We start from the raw sequence: 18,952 nt of genomic DNA on the forward strand, positions 1-18,952 counted from the left end.
AGAAAAAGGAAAAAATTATTTTGCACAGTTTCATTCAAAACTCATCATTATCAAATTGATAGCCGACAAAACCGTTGATTATTCAAAGAACTACTGTGTGTGAGTGGTGGAAAAGTATGGAAATACTGTCAAAAATGTACACAAAGTTCAAATCCACCATTGGAATGAAGCATATGATCGGCAACTTCGGCTAAGGATCATCGGGGAAGTCAAGTCTCATACCAGCATTTTCAATTTTCAATAAGCGAAAAACTAAGGGTAGATCCCTGAAATTTAAAAAAAAATTTTTTTCAATAAGCTGAAAGTGTTGCCTCTTAATGAGTCATTCAAACCTAACCTCAAGCAAATATTTTTTGCTAGATCCACAGCTCGTAAGCTGTATATCTGGTTCCGAGGCTATGGGACAGATGATTTGTGATGAACGACAAATCTTATGAAATATCCTATTTTAAACAAATTTCAGCGTTTGAATCCTATACCACGTCGGCTCGTGGCAAGGTCCTGAGTATATTAAAGTATATATTTGCTTATTATTTTGTATAAAATATAGAGATTTGCCAAAATTCTGCTCCTGTGGAAAAAAAAACAACAATTTTCAAAACGAAAACTATGGTTTTCACTCTTTTCAAAAGCCTGAAAAGAGTAATCTTTTATGTACCCTTTGCAACCTACGATCTATACTAATCGATTATACTTTAAGTTCAATCTCCTCATGGTTTTACTTCGTTATTGCCAGATTTTGCCAGCAGAAATTCCATTAAAAAGCTCAAAAAGTGGGTCAAAAATAATCAAATTTGGTAATTTCGAAACAGCTGTATCCACTAAAGTGGTTTCAGTTTCTTTTAAAAGAGAAGTATTGGTCCGAAAAGTATCAGAAATTGAAGGAGGGGGATGTAGCCACCTAAAATACAGATAAGACGAAGTATTAGTTTGAAAAACTGATCATTATCATGACTGAAAAAAGTGTGCGCTGGCCGAAGGGAGGTATATAGAATAAAATAGAATTTGTTCTAACAAAAAACGTAAAATATTTTTTTTCGAATTTTTTTTATGAATTATCATAAGATTACCACCTTTTCCTTCATAGAAAGTAGTTAGATCAAACGAAAGGTTTATGAGATACACGCATTCGTAACTGTCCCATTTCTAAAAGAACTAAGCTTTATTCAGGAATTTATCTTTCCATAGATATTTGTTTTATTGAAAAAAAAAAGTCCAATGATCACAAATCAATCATAGAGCCCATTCAAAGTGCCCATTCCCAATTTCCTCAGTTCTTATTTTTCGTCATTTACAAAAATCTATTACACTGTTATTAAAGTTATTTTCAGACATCACTTTAAAAAATATCTTATTTTGTAGACTTGTTTATTAAAAATGTAAGCTTCGAAATTGTTTTCTTTTTCAAAACAAAAAAACAATTAGAAAGTGGCGCGTTGTGACGCCACTACTTCAATTATTCACGTACCAATCACCATTTCATCAAGAGAAAACTTTTAATATCAAATGTAGCCTTTAAAATTCTGATTGAACTTTTTGTTTGGCACTAAATCAAACGTGAATTAAGGATGTTCGAAAAAAAAATGCAACACTTTGTTTTGTAAATAACTCTTGAATGCATGGATGGAAATTGATGACATTTTTAGTGAAGCTACTGAGTAATGAAATGTGTACGTGTACAAAACTTGGAGACAATCTGTTAGGTGGATTTTGAGTAAGCATCCAATACTGATGATCATTGATAACAATTTTTGGACAAAATCGAGAAAAATCCAGAAAAGTTAAAACAGGAGACACAAAAACAGCTGGAAATCAACTATTTGATCAAAATTCACATGGTAAATTATTTCAGAAATTCTAGAGGATCCAATTGTAAGCTGAAATTTATATAAAAGTGAAAATGATTGGTTCCATGAAGTGAGAGAAATGTGAAAGGTTATTTGAAGCTCAATCCACAAATATAAATAGAAAAAGTGATAAAAAAAAGTCAAATTTTTCTGACTGGTTCATCTAGCTGACATACAAATAGGCCAGACTTCATTTCTTCAAAGATTAAATGCTACCTGTAGTAGAAGGAATCCAGAAAAGACAAAAACGAAAAAAAATAGCACTAACTTTCTTCACCAGTAAAATAAACAAAATACGGTGGTCAAATCGTGCGCAAAATATTTGGATTGCTAACGGGGAAATATTATGAAAAATTTTGTAATGAAATGCAAAACGAACTCATTAGCGATCACCTGGCCGGTTTCTAACCAAAAATTTTTCGTTGAAAAGCCTCGCCTGTATTTCCTGGAGATAAACAAGGAGAAAAATTGAAAAATTTAAAGTTTAGAATTTGAGGAGGCAAACGATCTGTGGAAACTGCAAATTACTCAGTCTTTCATAATGATTGACAAGATGAATGGCTAAAAATACAAAGAAGAATACCTCCAAATGGGATCGTTTTCTTTGCAAATCACTCCGAAATTCCCCACAAAGTTAAAAATCTGTTTTGGTTGGATCTGGAAACGTGCCATTTCGCAAAAACGGTGGTAGAGTGATAAAAAGCCAAATATGTTGTTTTTGTGCCGAAGGAGGATAATCGGCTTAATTTGTTATAACTTCGGAAACAGAACATGTTCAGGACAGAAAATGTAATCAAAAATACCCTTGATTTTGAAAAATGGCTGGTTCATCGTATGCATTATAAATGGCGCACGTGTTGCACAAAAATTAAAGTCGAAACATTTCGTCATTGTACGCAACCTCAAAAACCACTTAACAGTTTTGCATTTTTTTTATTCGAATACACTTCTTATTAACACAATTTACTTTAATAGGAATGCTCTAAAAATTGTGAAATGCTCTGAAAAAAAATGCTGTTGAAAATGTTTTCAAAGATTTTTTTTTTAAATTAAATTATAATTTGATAAATATCAAATATAAATGTTGAGAAACAATTCCTATTTTTTGAAAAAGGGCATCCAGTTTGATTTTTTTTTAATTTAAATTTGTACAAAAAAAAACTTTTTTGAAAACTAGCTCATCCAGAAAACTGAGATAGGCTCAAGAAAGAATATCTTTTAACTATTGTTTTTTTGCTGTCTTTTTTTTCGTATTCACTAGTATTGGAGGAAGCTAAGTTTTTTGTGGATGAATTCAGATAATTGAACTGAATCTTATAAAAAGTAACAAAAAAGTTTGTTAACGTTTTGAATATTTTTAAGCCACATTTCTATAAACAAACAAACAACATTGAATATTTTTCTAGGAGTACAAATTTGATTCATGGTTTATTGACAAAAAATCAAGCACAGAAACAAATCTTCAATTATCGCTGAAAGCTAAATATTTTTGAACATTTTTTACATTCCTGCGAATTTTGAATGAAAATTTTTTTCCCATACAATATTGAAGCTTGCTGTGCTTCATCTTGACTGAATGTACCTCTTTTTAAAGCTAAAGGGAGTTTTTTGCTGTAAAAGCAACCAAAAACAAAATTTTTGGGAGGTTCAAATATAAATGAATTAAATTTCTTCATACAAACTATGCAGAGGTGTTATATTAATTTTGCGTTTTAATTTTTTTTTCTGTTAAGTATATAATAAACAAAAAAAAAATCCCGAATCAGATCTTGAGTGTCAATTTGACACTCCTTGTTTAAAATTTCTATATCTCTCTTGCTTATCTACCGATTTAAACAAAAATCAGTTAAAATTAGTTTGAAAAACTTCGTGATGGAACTCAAATATATTTTACTGACAATATTCATCTATAACTAACCATTTTGAGTTTTTCAAAGTCCAAGAGAAAATTCGTAAAAACATGCTTTCAAGAAAAAAAAAATAGACTAGCTCACATAAGTTTGCCAGATTGTCAAAATATTCGATACAAAAAATTTGACAAAAGCCGATCCGGTCCGGTCGGTTTCCAGATTTCATTGAAAAATGTCCGGATTTTGCCAGGAATCATGCACTTCATTTGCTAAAAAGCGAGTTGTGTTGTGATTTTTTTTTTTATTTATGCGTCCAAAACAAAATTGTTTAAAAAAAGTATTAAAAATAATCATGAAAAGTTTTTTGAAAGCCTAAAATACTGCTGATGAGCTTGAAGATGAAATTTTTTTTCAATTTTTTTTGTGCTGAGTAATGAGGCCCAGGGCCTGGATTTTTAGTTGACCATTTTGAAATCAAATGCCTGGATTTTGCCAGGATTTTGGATAAAATAGCCCGGATACATGCCGAAAAACATCTGGCAACTTTAAGCTAACAAATGCTTTAAAAAAATGCTTGTGATACAGCTTGGTCACTGAATGGTCAAAACTGACCAGTAACAGGTTTTTAATAACGCTTACGATTTATCAGTTTTCCACAATTTATAACCATTAAAGCTTAGTTCTTTTTTCAGTCATAATATTGATCAGTTTTTCAAAATTATACTTCGTCTAACCTGTATTTTAGCTGGCTACATTCTCCTCCTTAAATTTCTGCTACTTCTCGTTCCAATACTTCTTCTTTAAAAGAAACTGAGGACAATTTATTGGATACAGTTGTTTCGAAATTAACGAAACTCGATTATTTTTGAGCAGGGGCGGTCCTAGAGTTGGCTCTTGGGGGGGGGGGGGCAGGGGGGCGTTGAGGGTTGTCACTTTCAAATAAGTACTGTATAACTGCACACTGCTCCTCCTCCCCCACTTCTATTTCACTGAACAAAATCAGATGTATTTTGAAAAATATGAAATAAGAGAAGAATAATGAAATCTTTTATCAAACTTTTTCATTAATTATAGAACAACCAGCAAATCTATAATATTCACTGCAAAAAAATGTTAATAAAAAGAAAATTGTCATGATTCGTACATCTGGTAGTTTGAAATTGTCACTTTCAAAGATCTTTAAAGAATTTCTTGTTATTTATTTATTATTATTTCACCAAAATCTCATTTTACAAATGAAAATTATACACACGTTGTTGAGCTTCTGTATATTAGTGCTAGGCCAAACAAAAAGTATATTTTTGAGATAAGTTTTAGTTAATTATCGCTATGAATTTCAAACTGATTATCGGTGATTAAATTTTACATTGGATTAATTTACTGAAAAGTGATTCGAAATTCTGGCTTTGATTTTTCAAATTCTCGAAAATAAAAATCAACACTCTAAATATAAATTTAGTTGAAAATGAGATTATCAAAATCAGATACTGAAGTATGAAGCTTCTGGAACATAATTTTAATTGATTTGCTCTTGAATTTCAGGTTATAATACAAAAGTTTCAATTTTTATTGTACAGAAACAAATTAAAATAGCAACAATTAAATTATAAAAAATGTTAAAAATCGTTTTTTCTTCATGTATGTATCTTCATAATACCAAACTCTTGAAATGATCTTGATTTATAATAAAAAAACATGGAATGAACCCTTCATGGTTAGTTTAGTGAATAGTATTTATCAATTACAATTGAAATAGCCAAACTTTCAGATGTTGAGTATCAAATCTTAAACTGAATTTTAACTTAAAATTTCAAAATTGTTATGTGGGTGAGCTGAAAGCAAATTCGGCAATATAATTGGTGTAGATCTTGAAATCCAGCAGTATAAGTCAAATGTCACAAAAAGCTTTTTCGAATGTTAACTAAATGGATTGCCTTCTTGACGAAAAAATAATCGACTGATAACGGGAAAGTTTTAATCCACAAGGGAAAAAAATAAAAATAGGCTAACTTATTTTGGAAAATTTGTTTGTGTCCTTAACTCGATTTTTTCGTCAGATTTTTTGTAAGAAAATTAATTAGTTTAGAGTTTAATCGATTAATGATGAAGCAACTTACCTTTACCTACATGAACAACAAATAATTATGATGAATCTATAAATTATCTTTTATTCATTCATCAATGCAAATATTAGGAAAAAATGCCATTAAGTGGCGAATTTCAGAAAAAAATGATACAGATTTTTTTTCCTTAAAAACAACGATTTGATAAAAATAAATTTAACATTTTTCTTAATTCTATAATTTTGTCGTCCAGAAGTCACGGTAAATTACTCACAGTCTTCAAAAAAATTGATCATGAAGTTAGAACCTTTTATTTGATACTGTTAGCATTTGCTAAAAAGTGCACTTATTTTTGTCTAGGAATTTTATCTAACCATGTATTTTCAAATGTTATAACGAAAAACAGAGCAGATAGAAAAAATATAAAATTGCATTCTGTACCTTGAAATAAATCAAAGTCAGTTTCCAAATTAAAATTTTAAATTTTCACGTTCAATTTCTGTTTGGTAGTATGTACTTGATCTTTTTACGGTTATCCATTATATGAATGCTTTATGTGATAGATTTCAAACCAAATTAAATAAAATTGGATCTCATTTTTTTTTTTGGATTTCTTAATAAAGGATAGTTTGAAGTTTCCAAATTCATATTTGAATGATGTAAAATCGAGGGAGAGATGAATTCGTGCAAGAGAATCTTTACTATGATTAAAAAACTCAATTGTTATTTTTGAATCCAATTATGAATTCCTTGTAAACGCAAGTGAGAATAGTACTGCATTGGATTTTGGAATGAGTTAGACATCACTTTGAAAGATTCAAAATTATCAATACACCAACTGTAAACAAAAAAAAATACAGAATTGGAAATTCTAATTTATATTTGAATTTAAGATTCGTTTTAGCTTTTTATTCTTGAAGTAAAGTTTTATTATAATATTTTGTTCCTTCGCTTTTTAAGATATTTGGAACTAGAAAGAAAAATCCTTATGAGGAACTTTCCGTTGACGAATCTCTCTTGAAAATTGATTTCATGCGGCCTCAACATATTGTATATTACGATTGAATTTATTTTGTGAAACATTAGTGTCAAACAGAAAGATGAGAAGATACCAAAGACTGTGAATTGAAATCACACGTTTCTTAAGCGCATACTGGAAAACTGATCACTCCAATTAAGAGTGTGACTACAATTTAAATTTCTTACTAATAATTTTAAAACTTAAAGCCAAAGGTATTTTTTTCACTTCTTAGAATGACCAAGATCTGTAAATCCACTCAACACGATAGTAATTTATGAAAATTGAAGGAAATTAGAAATCTGATGATTTCATACATTTGTATATAGTTTAAGTATTTTTTTGTTTTTTTTTTCTGTCTGACAGAATAAAAAAAGAAACTGCATGGTAAAGGCAATCAATATATGATTCAGTAGAAAAAAGTATTTCAGTGTTACAACAATATTCTCTCCCCTATTTGACTTTTTCAAATTTTAAATTCCAATAAAATTTAAAACATAATGAAGAATTAAGAAGCTAAGATTTTGAAACAAATACAAAATTTATCACAATTTGCTCATGTAAATCTAGGCATATGAGGGATATTAGTGACAATTAAAAAAAATGTCCCCACATTTAATTACCTAGCTCGAATGTTAAGTAGATAAATGGTTAGCAAATTCAAAGTCAACACTCTGAACAATTTAACAGAAGTTGATTGCTATAATTCGATCCAGGGAATTGCAAGTTACAGCTGCTTGAGTTTGGTAGACCGACTTTTCTTTAATCGTGAGCCTTTAAGTGATAAGAAACTTTTTCGTTGATTAAATACCCCCATGGAGTGGAAAATTTTTGAAAATTCAAAAGGACATCTACTAGGGGAAGTTCAAAATTTTTATAGAAATTCGAGCATTTACGGGTATTTTGTAACGGTTTTTTGCCGCTTGGGGGGGTGATCACTCCGATCACCCCCCCACCCCCCATAGGACCGCGCCTGTTTTTGAGTCACTTTAAGGCGTTTTTACTGGGATTTCTGCAGGCAAACTCTGACAATAATGAAGTAAAACCATCATGAGATTGAACTTAAAGTATAGTCGGTTAGTATAGATCGTAGGTTGCGAAGGATACGTACAAGATAACTCTTTTTAGGTTTTTAAAAACAGCCAAAACCAAAGTTTCCGTATTGAAAATTTTTGTTTTTTCCACAGGAGCAGAATTGTGGCATAATATTTTATACAAAATAACCAGCAAAAAATATACTTGAATATGCTCAGGACCATGCCACGAGCAGATATGGTATAGGATTCAAACGCTGGAATTTGTTTGAAATAAGGTATTTTATAAATTGTGTCGTTAATCAGAAATCATCTGTTCCAAAGACTCGGTACCGGCTATACAGCTTACAAGCTCTGGAACTGGCAAAAAATAGGTTAAGTTTGAATGACTTATTATAAGGCAACACTTTCAGTTTAATGGAGATTTTTTTTTTGACATTTCAGCGATCTCTCCTTAGTTTTTCGCTTATTCAATATTAAACTTCAACTCAACTCAACTCCCGCGGGCTTTTCCCTGCTGAAAAAAAAACTTGATTTGATTTAAACTTTGTTGGCATTTTTGACATTATTTGCATACTTTTCCACCACTCACACACAGTTATTCTTTGAGAAACCAACGGTTTTGTCAGCTATCAATTTGATAATGATGAATTCTGAAGGAAACTGTGCAAATTTTTTTTTCTTTTTCTCTTGCATCGTAAATAAAAATGAATAAAAATCGTCGGATAGTTCTTTTCACAGGCAGCAAAATGCAATCAAAATTTTGAATTTCCGATTACTGGTAAACGAGCTATTAGCAGAAGAAAGTGTCCTATTGCTAAAAGTGTTAAGCTTTACATTTGATAATATTTTGAAATTTTGGCACAAAAAAAAAATTCACTGTCCCTTGCACCAAGGCTTAGGTTGACAGATTTTTTCAGCACGTATCCGGGCCAGACAAATACGGAATATTTAATATAAAAACCTGGCAAAATCCAGGCATTCGATTTCAAAATGTTAACCAAATTTCCGGGCAATATCCGGGCAAATTAGGTCGAAACCCAGGAACTCAACACCGATCAGGAAAAAAAAACTTGAAAAACATTTTTTTCCATAAGCATTTTCTTAATCGTATTCTAGACTATCAATTAACTTTTCATGATTGTTTTTATAAATCTTTCTCAAAAAGTTTAGTTTTGGACGCCAACATAAAAAAAATATAACACAAATTGTTTGTTTTGGCAAATAAAGTTAATACAGCCGGGCAGAATCCGGACTCTCATTGAAATTTTGCAACCTTCACCAAGGTCTACTTCCTATTCATCGGTTGCCGATCCCTGATCTAGAGTGATAAAATATATAAAAGTGCGACAATATTCTACATCTTATTCGTACAGCCTGAAAGTATGCAACAGATGCAAGTTTTGCTCTCAATGCACAACTTCTTATCATATCCGATTTATACCGATTTAAAGTACCCATTTTTACGATCATTTACTTATTTAGTTGGAATTACGATATTTGCATTGAGATTGTTAACCAATTGAACTCTCATTTCTAATGCGATTTCATTGATTCTCCAATCTCGTTTTGCACTGATTTCTTCCAAGGTTCCCCTAGACAAGCTCAAATACATATTTCTCGCCGACACTTCCGTACAATGCCAATAAAGAGTAGGGGAGGGGGGTCCGCCTTTCACACTAGGTATCTCTTCTAAGCTCCCCAACAAACAACAATCTCAAAGCCGAGGGAAAAAGACGTCGTCTTCTTGGTCGTCGTCGTCGTACTCGGTCGTTCCCAAATGATAATTCAATTAATTAGCATAACAATTTTCTCACCGTTACTGGAGCTGTTGCCGTTGTTGTTGTTGTTGCTGTTGTTTTGGTTGTTTAGGTTGTGGTTGTTGTTACTGTTATTGCTGCTGCTATTGCCGGTGTGTCTTCGTTGAGAGGTTTCCCTCAGGAATGATGCGGATGGCGCAATGGCTGTGCCGGTCGAATCGAAGAGGTCCGCTGATGGCGACGACTGTAACGTGACCTGGTGCTGTTGTTGATGTTGATGTTGGGGCCGATGCTGATGATGTTGTTGATGGCCTAGGCCTAGCAGTGGACCAATCGTGCCGATGGACAGGGCCGATGGTGAGGAACCAACCGTTGCTGTAGCACTTCCTTCTCCTCCTCCTCCCAGTTGCAGGTCCGACAGACTGGAGACTGTTATTTCATCGAAGCTGTGCGGATCCAAAGGAAAAACACCGTGGAATAGCAGCGGCAAACCCCGAAAAAGGAAAGAAGAAAAACAAAAATTACGGTTAGTTACCTTCAAGGTAGGTATGCGTCTAGCTAGGGATAGTACAACTACTAGCACTCACTCTCTCCCGCTAAACACGCTAATGCCTGCGGAGCTACTAAAGTGGATTTGGTGGAAAAACGGCGCGTATAGCTAGTTAGAAAACGCATCGTCCCCGAAGAGCACGTTTCGTCGTAAGATACCTCGGTATGCGTTTTATGCAATTAAAAACATCTGAGCCAGCTCACCGGCTTTCGGTTGTTCGGTGGATTCGTACTTTATAGGCAAAACGTGGTTGAGAGACCTGTCTGGGGTTTTGAGCATCGAATGGTACATACTTAGGCCCAAGTAAGCGAATGAACGAGCTTGTAAAGCATGATGGATTACTAAACATCGAGTTCGGTTCAGGTGTTCTTAGTGAGTTTTCTTTCTATTGCTAAATAGAAAGATGAGCAATTTTTATCAGCTTGTTGCTTTTCTAATGAAAATAACTAGCAAATCATTACAGAGGAAGAATATATGATTACATTTTATATACCTACTGTCTATTGAATATTTGTTCGTGTTTTACTTTCGTTTATCAGTCTAAGACTTGTTTTAGAGCAGAAGTATATTTTGAATCACCTTGCAACGTTTTTTTTCAAGTATTTATCTCATAATTAAAACTAGCCATGAAAAAATACGTAAAATGTGGTACCGATCAAAAAGTGATCAACTTAAATTTGCCAATTATTTTCAAAAATTATTCATATAAAAAAAAAACTTAACACCCCTCCTTCTATAGTTTTTGTGTGTGTAGAATGATGCTTCGATTTGGATTCTAAGATCTTTAGTTATTAAAATGGCGTCCAAGCAAGAGGAGCTACGAATCAAAATTTTGTACATGCGACGTGTAAACCCGAACTACACGCACGCAGAAACAGCAAAGTCGTTGAATGTGGCCAAATCGACAGGCACCAAAGTAATAAAAGTGTTCGAGGAACATATTTCGAACACTAGGAAGCCGGGATCTGGGGAAAATCAAAATCCAGCAGCCACAGTGACAAACAGAAGAGTGGTTAGCACTTTCATGCGAAACTTCAATCTTTCCATTCGAGATATCGCCAATAAGTTGGGAATATCGTCTACAACCGTGCATGAAGCTAAAAGGCGATCCGGACTATCGACTTATAAAAAGGTAGTGACTTCAAATGCCAACGATAACCTTACACGATAACCAGCAAACATTAAATCATATCAGAAATGATAACTTAAGTTAACAATATCTGAATAGTAAAAAGATCGTATAAAATGTTATAAGAAGTCAGTTTAAATCGGATATAATATAAGGTCCGCCACGATTGTGAATTTCGGAATGATTTTGCTCCCGCGCAAGCTTCAAGTGAGAAAATCATTATCATGTTTTCTCTGCAACCAGCAGTGCATCCAGATGGCTAAAAATAAGATGGAAATTGAGTTATATTGACCAATGAGAAACTGGAAAATACTGTCGCTGGCAATGATTTGAAGGCTATGAGAGCAACATCTTGCGCTCTCTTGCATTCGATATGTACGAATAAGGTGTCGGATAACGCCCAATTGGTTTAGTTTTCATCGCTTTAGAAAGAATTGAATATCATGTATAAACACTGCCGGCCAAAAGTTTGGGATCATCCCCTCAAAAACATGAACATTTTGATTGGCCATATCTCAGCCATCTTATTCTATATCGGAATTCTTTTGATCTCAATCAAGAGATCGTGAGCAAAACCTTCTTTGTATGTTTTTGACTAAATGTTAGTATCGATTTTTTATGACTTAATTTTAGCTTAAAGTGGGAACATTTTTCAAAACCCGAACTTAAAATTCGACTTTGGTAGGTAAATACTGTTTTTAACTTTCATACGATCATTTTATAATGAACATGAAACGTATATCAAAACAGCATAAAAATACAGCAACCAAAATATTTTCTGGGTGTTACAAAGTTCGGTTGCGTGGCAATGGACGACAAAACCTACGCCAAGGCAGTCTTCAGACAGCTTCCTGGACAAGAGTATAATATAGCAACCGGAATGGGAAAGGTGGCAGACATTTTCAAGCATATCAAACTATCAAAGTTTGCCTAGGAATATCTCGTTTGATGAACTATCTGTACCTGTGGCTTGAAAAGCGAAATTTTAGTTGCAACCAGAACTGTCAACCAGGAAATTTACAAGAAAGAGTGTCTTCGAAAGCGTTTGCTGCCTTTCCTGAAGAAATTTGACGTGTCTGTGCTGTTTTGACCGAATTTGGCATACTTCCATTAGGAAAGAAAGGTCACCAACAATATTCAAGTTGTGCCCAAGGATAAGAACCCTCCGAACACATCAGAACTTCGCCTGATCGAAATATATTGGACGATAGTTAAACAAGGATTGGACCAACGAAACAAGATCTAATCCAGCGAAAAAAGTGACAACCCCACTCGCGTTCCATAAACTGTCAAACGGTTTAGAATTTAGATTTTTTTTGATAAGCAAACAATCGATTTTCACACAATTTAGTTTGATCATTTTTTATCCGAACACCCTTTATATGTACATAAAGTGAACATTAACTCTTTATGTTGGTCCTCCCGATCCAACGAATATCCATAAAGTGAACCTCCAGAACACTCTTCATGTCGGTCCTCCCGATCCAACGAAAATTCATAAAGAGAACCTTTAGAACGCTTTCCATGTTGGTCCTCCCAATTCAGCAAAAATCCATTAAGTGAACCTCAAGAACACTCTTCATGTTGGTCCTCCCAATCCAACGAAAATTCATAAAGTGAACCTCTAGCAAACTATTCGTGTTCGTCCTCTCGATCCAACAAAAAACCATACAGTGAACCTTCAGAATACTTTCCATGTTGATCCTCTTAATCAAGCAAAAATTCATAACTGAACCATCAGAACACTCTTCATGTTGGTCTTCCCGATCAAAGAAAATGCATAAAGTGAACTTCCAGAACACTTTTCATGTTGGTCCTCCCGATCCAACGAAAATCCATAAAGTGAACTTCCAGAACCTTCTTCATGTTGTTCTTCTCGATCCAACGAAAATCCATAACGTGAACCTACAGCAAACTCTTCGTGTCGGTCCTCCTGATCCAACGAAAATTCATAAAGTGAACATTAACTCTTAATGTTAGTCCTCCCAATCCAATGAATATCCATGAAGTGAACCTCCAAAACACTCTTCATGTTGGTCCTCCCGATTCAACGAAAATTCATAAAGAGAACATTTAGAACGCTTTCCATGTTGGTCCTCCCAATTCAGCGAAAATCCATAAAGTGAACCTCCAGAACACTCTTCATGTTGGTCCTCCCAATCCAACGAAAATTCATAAAGTGAACCTCTAGCAAACTATTCGTGTTCGTCCTCTCGATCCAACAAAAAACCATATAATGAACCTTCAGAACACTTTACATGTTGGTCCTCTTAATCAAGCGAAAATTCATAACTGAACCATCAGAACACTCTTCATTTTGGTCTTCCCGATCAAAGAAAATGCATAAAGTGAACTTCCAGAACACTTTTCATGTTGGTCTTCCCGATCCAACGAAAATCCATAAAGTGTAAAGTGAACTTCCAAAACCTTCTTCATGTTGTTCTTCTCGATCCAAAGAAAATCCATAAAGTGAACCTTCAGCAAACTCTTCGTGTCGGTCCTCCCGATCCAACGAAAATTCATCAAGTGAACATTAACTCTTAACGTTGGACCTCCCAATCCAACGAATGCCCAATATCAAATAAGTGAACCTCCAAAACACTCTTCATGTTGGTCCTCCCGATTCAACGAAAATTCATAAAGAGAACCTTAAGAACGCTTTCCATTTAGGTCCTCCCAATTCAGCGAAAATCCGAGAAGTGAACCTTCATAACACTCTTAATGTTGGTCCTCCCAATCCAACGAAAATTCATAAAGTGAACCTTCAGAACACTCTTCATGTTGGTCTTCCCGATCAAAGAAGATGCATAAAGTGAACCGCCAGAAAACATTTCATGTTGGTCTTCCCGATCCAACGAAAATCCATAAAATGAACTTCCAGAACCTTCTTCATATTGTTGTTCTCGATCCAACGAAAATCCATAAAGTAAACCTTCATCATACTCTTCGTGTTGGACCTCCCGATCCAACTTAAATCCATAAAGTGAACCTCCAGAACACTCTTCATGGTGGGCCTCCCGATTCAACGAAAATTAATAAAAAGAACCTTTAGAATGCTTTCCATGTTGGTCCGCCCAATTCAGCGAAAATCCATAAAGTGAACCTTCAGAACATTCTTCATGTTGGTCCTCCCAATCCAATGAAAAAATTCATAAAGTGAACATTCACTCTTTATGTTGTCCTCCCGATCCAACGAATATCCATTAAGTGAACCTCCAGAACACTCTTCATGTCGGTCCTCCCGATCCAACGAAAATTCATAAAGAGAACCTTTAGAACGCTTTCCATGTTGGACCTCTCAATTTGGCGAAAATCCATAAAGTGAACTTCAGAACACTCTTCATGTTGGTCCTCCCAATTCAACAAAAATTTTTAAAGTGAACCTGGTGGACGACCACTTTTCATTTTGGTCTTCCCGATCAAAGAAAATGCATAAAGTGAACCGCCAGAACACTTTTCATGTTGGTCTTCCCGATCCAACAAAAATTCATAAAGTGAACCTCCAGAACACTCTTCATGGTGGGCCTCCCAATCCAACGAAAATCCATTAAGTGAACCTTCAGAACACTTTCATGTTGTTCCTTCCAATTCAGCGGAAATCCATAAAGTGCACCTCCAGAACACTCTTCATGTTGGTCCTCCCAATCCAACAAAAATTCATAAAGTGAACCTTCAGAACACTCTTCATGTTGGTCCTCCCGATCCAACGAAAATTGAGAAAGTGAACGTTTTGAACACTCTTCATGTTGGTCCTCCCAACTCAAAGAAAATGCATAAAGTGAACCTCCAGAGCACTTTTCATGTTGATTCTTCCGAGAAATCAAACTTCAGTCAGAACTACCATAGTGACCAGAAATTTAATCCTAATCATAATTAATTCTTTATTCTGAATCAGTTACAAAAATTCAAATCACTGAAACCTCATGAGATTTAAAATGAAAGCCTTAAAAGTTTCCTTTTTGGTCAAAAAGAACGACAAAATTTTCGTAAATTTTGAAAATAAGATTTAGATACCCATGTTTCGATTTGAAATTTTGTATGAAAGATCACAAAATATGTGATCGGAAGATGACACTTTTTAGATCTTTCTTGAATATTTTGTTCATACGAAAGGCAAAAAAAATTCCAATATATAGAGCTTTCTGGCAAAATTTTCTGCCTACAATTTGCCGAAAACGGCAAAGCTATAAGAGTAGCAATATAATAGTTTTAACCCCTCAAACAGAGCATTGTTTTTATAATGAAAAGAAACTAGCAACACTGGCAGATTTTCCGTTAAATTATCATTATTATAATATTTGTTTTTGAAAAAATTTAATTTTTTTCCGGTCCGATTCATTTTTAAAATGTGGAAAACAAACCCATTCAACGTTTTATAAGGTTTTTTGTTGCACGGTCTATTAAAAGGGGGGTAGGGTCTAACGGCTATAAAAAAAAACACCATTTTCACGATTTTTTTCTAGAGCAATCGTTCAAACAAACGTTTTCAATTTTTTTGCATTATACAAAGCATCGTTAAAAAAACATTTAATAACTTTTTCGTAGAAAAATATTGAAAAATGAGCCGGTGACGGAGCACTTTCGAGGATGCCTTTTAGAAAACAGGATTTGCGGTGGACACTGTATCTCAGCACAGAATCATCTGAAGTAAAAAAATCAGAGCAGAATATTTTTAATAGATGTTTTTCTAGACCCCAACGTTTTTATTTAACTTAAAAAAAATTTTATGAAATTTTTGTGGCTGTTTAAAGTAAAAAATACGATTTTTCACGAAAAAATCCGCCATTTTTACCCTGTAAAATCTCCCCAAAGTAAAAAAAAACAAAAAAGAAAAACGTTGGGGTCTGGTATTTTGTATGTAGAAAATATGTTCCAAATTTGAAAAGAATCGGATAAGTAGTTTTCAAATGACGATGTCCACGGACTTTAAAAATGTGCTTTCGAGAAAAACGCGTTTGAAGTTTCTGCTCTTGCTTTCTTGCAGTATTAGATAGGAGGAGATAAAGGCCTATAATTTCTACAGTTTTGCTTCAATTGACTTGAAAATTTGACACAACATTCTTGAAATATTTTACAACAAGAAAATAGAATAATAAAAAAATCGATTTTTTGAAAGTGTTAGACCCTACCCCCCCTTAAATATGAAAGGTTGACTCAAGAATAGATTTATATACACCATAACTTCACATTTAACAATTCGACAAACGAGTTTCTGCAACATTATTACTTACGTCGCCAGAAAGCTTCTTAAATTCACAAACTTTCAGTTTCACGTAAAACTCAAGTTGCAATTAAAGGAGATATAAAATAAGATTCCAAAAAAAAATGAAAATATATGCTAGAGATGTCAACAGAGCTGGATATCAAGATTATGAATCGATTAAACCATTGCATTTCAAAATAATGGGCTTATTATATGTTAAATTTGAGTTCCAAATTTTCGTAATTTAAATTTTGAATTTGGATATCTTAATTGAGAGTTGAATACACGAATACACATGTAGGTATTCACTAAACAATGAAGAATGGGAATCATTTTGAGAGGCACACTTTCATCTATCGACCTCTATCTCATACAGTTTAAGTCTCTAAACGAATTCCTGCATAAAAATCGAAGGTTTGTGTCTTCCAAATGAACCATCGCCAAATCGTTTCAAAATCGTGAAGCACTCTCGTACGGTTGACATCGATGTGCACTCCTCATTAACGCAAACCCATCATGAACCTGTTAAAGGTGCTTATCGCTTACGTACGATCGGTCATATGACAGATGGGCATTAACATTTAACATGGTTGCACAACTCGAGTGATAAGAACGGTCGGTTAATCACATGAGTCCATCCCTGGACAGCAAGTACGAAAACGAACCACGAAAAAATGTGAGTCAACGCTCAAAAACCGTCGAACGACGAGCATTACCTTTTCTCCATGACAAATGACACGGCACGGTGCTATAATAGAAGTCTCTGGTCCTGTCCACCTCCCTCGCTTTTTACCTTCTTCGGGACAGCGAAGGGCAGAGGTGGCAACCGGAATGTTACGACGGCTTGTGTATCAATAGAACACTTTTATGGCTCTTGTTGTTGATGTTGTAGGCTGCTTCAGGTTAAACAGGTGTAGGTACATTTGCGCAAAACTGTTCCTGCTGCTATTCCACTTCAATAATAACAATTACAAACCACGGACCGCAGTCTATCCGAACATGTGTCTTCTGGGTTGCGTGCAATATCGGTCCGGTCAATGTTTACCTGCTCTTCGGCTTTTCGCGTTGTCCCCTCTATTCTTGTTGTTGAAGTTGTTACTGTTACGTGTGTGTAGAGGAAAACTTAAACTTATTCGGACGAAGAGTGTGCGACACTTGGGCTGACTTGCATTCCTTACTGCTGTTTTGCTTGCTTGCTCGCTGAGAATGGACAAGATCAGCGGAACCCCGAACGGTATTACATTAATTTCGCAGTGTATTAGTGCCCTGCACAAATGACCAGAAACCAACGAACCGTGCCAAGCTGTCGGCTTAGCTGCTGCTGCTTAGAGACTTCCCTAGGTTCCCACAGTTAGTTTCTGTTCCCGTATACAAATACTTTCCCTGGAGTTTCTCCCGTTTTGTTTGTCGTTCGTCTCTCACGGCCTTCTTTGCTCGGTGGCCTCCTTTGTTTTGCTTGCTGGCTGTTGCCGTACCGTTGCTGCAACCTCTCTGGGATACACACACCCGGTCCCGGTTCTTTCCCCCTTGATTGCACTTAAACTTGATCCGGACAACTCTGCTTCTTACCACCAACACTCATACACTAACAACCCAAATCCCAATCTGAATTTGCGTTTTGCTGCTTAAAGCTTCTTGGACATATACTAAAATTGAAACAATCCAAATGGATAAATATGCAGATTCCCCGCCGTTGTTTAACGGTTGTCAACGTCACGAATTCCGGACGCAACCTTGACGATAAGGCACTTATTTTGGTAACAGATCAAAACACAAAAACACTACCACTGACACTGACGACTGCAACGTCGAGAAGCAAATGACCCTGAACCATTCCCACGAAAGAGACACCAGCAATGAACACTGACTACTGGGACTAATTGATTCATTGATTGGAATTTCCTGTCAACATCTTCTGATACGACAGATTAACACATCACTTAATCCCATCCATAATCATCAAAACATCACTCAACCTTTAAGCAACGATAAACACTTTACTAAACCAAAACACCGAAAAACACCAACGTCATTAAAATTAAAAAAATTGTCCTCCCGAGACACACGAAAACGGAACATAACACGGGACCCGTAGCAAACAGAATAATCCCCGTTTCAACCGTTCGCACCCATATCACTTGACACCGATTTCTGCAATACTGCTGCAAGCAGTCAGCCCAGTCAGGGAGCCACCAGTTTTTTTATCGTTTTTTTTCTCCTCCTCACTCACTCAATCCCGTAGTTCTCTCCTCTTTGCTCAATCAATTGCTAACGGGAGATCGGGAGCAAAACAAACTCCTGCGTTCTCGTTTTCTCCTACTGCATCGACGAGCGGACTGCAGCAGTTGTGAATGGTTTGCTTTTGGTATCTTTGTCTTCTCTCTTGCTTTCGCCAAAAAGGTATGTTGCTGGAATGTTCAATGATGGGTAAGAGAGAAGGGACATTGCATAAAAAAGTAATCGTTTAGCTTCCATCCGTCTGACAGTTCGGAAAACAG

At 35.0% G+C, this 18,952-nt stretch overlaps 1 protein-coding gene across 4 annotated transcripts in view; it reads right to left on the reverse strand.

Moving 5' to 3' along the window:
- LOC129748482 (probable serine/threonine-protein kinase DDB_G0282963) overlaps nt 1-18,645 on the reverse strand; it is a 93,248-nt gene extending 74,603 nt beyond the window's left edge. Inside the window, exons 1-3 of one of the 4 annotated variants that reach the window (XM_055743133.1) lie at nt 18,431-18,644; nt 17,171-18,100; nt 9,630-10,018 (exon numbers count right to left, since the gene is read on the reverse strand). In XM_055743133.1, coding sequence (XP_055599108.1) covers nt 9,630-10,018; nt 17,171-17,181 — 400 coding nt within the window. In that variant the 5' untranslated portion in view covers nt 17,182-18,100; nt 18,431-18,644. Of the gene's footprint in view, nt 1-9,629; nt 10,019-17,170 lie in introns of all 4 variants that reach the window. The other 3 variants (XM_055743125.1, XM_055743142.1, XM_055743149.1) reach the window with 3 other exon arrangements.
- Nucleotides 18,646-18,952: the final 307 nt, after the last annotated feature.

This window comes from Uranotaenia lowii, chromosome 1, assembly GCF_029784155.1.
Source record: "Uranotaenia lowii strain MFRU-FL chromosome 1, ASM2978415v1, whole genome shotgun sequence".
Lineage (NCBI taxonomy): Eukaryota > Metazoa > Arthropoda > Insecta > Diptera > Culicidae > Uranotaenia > Uranotaenia lowii.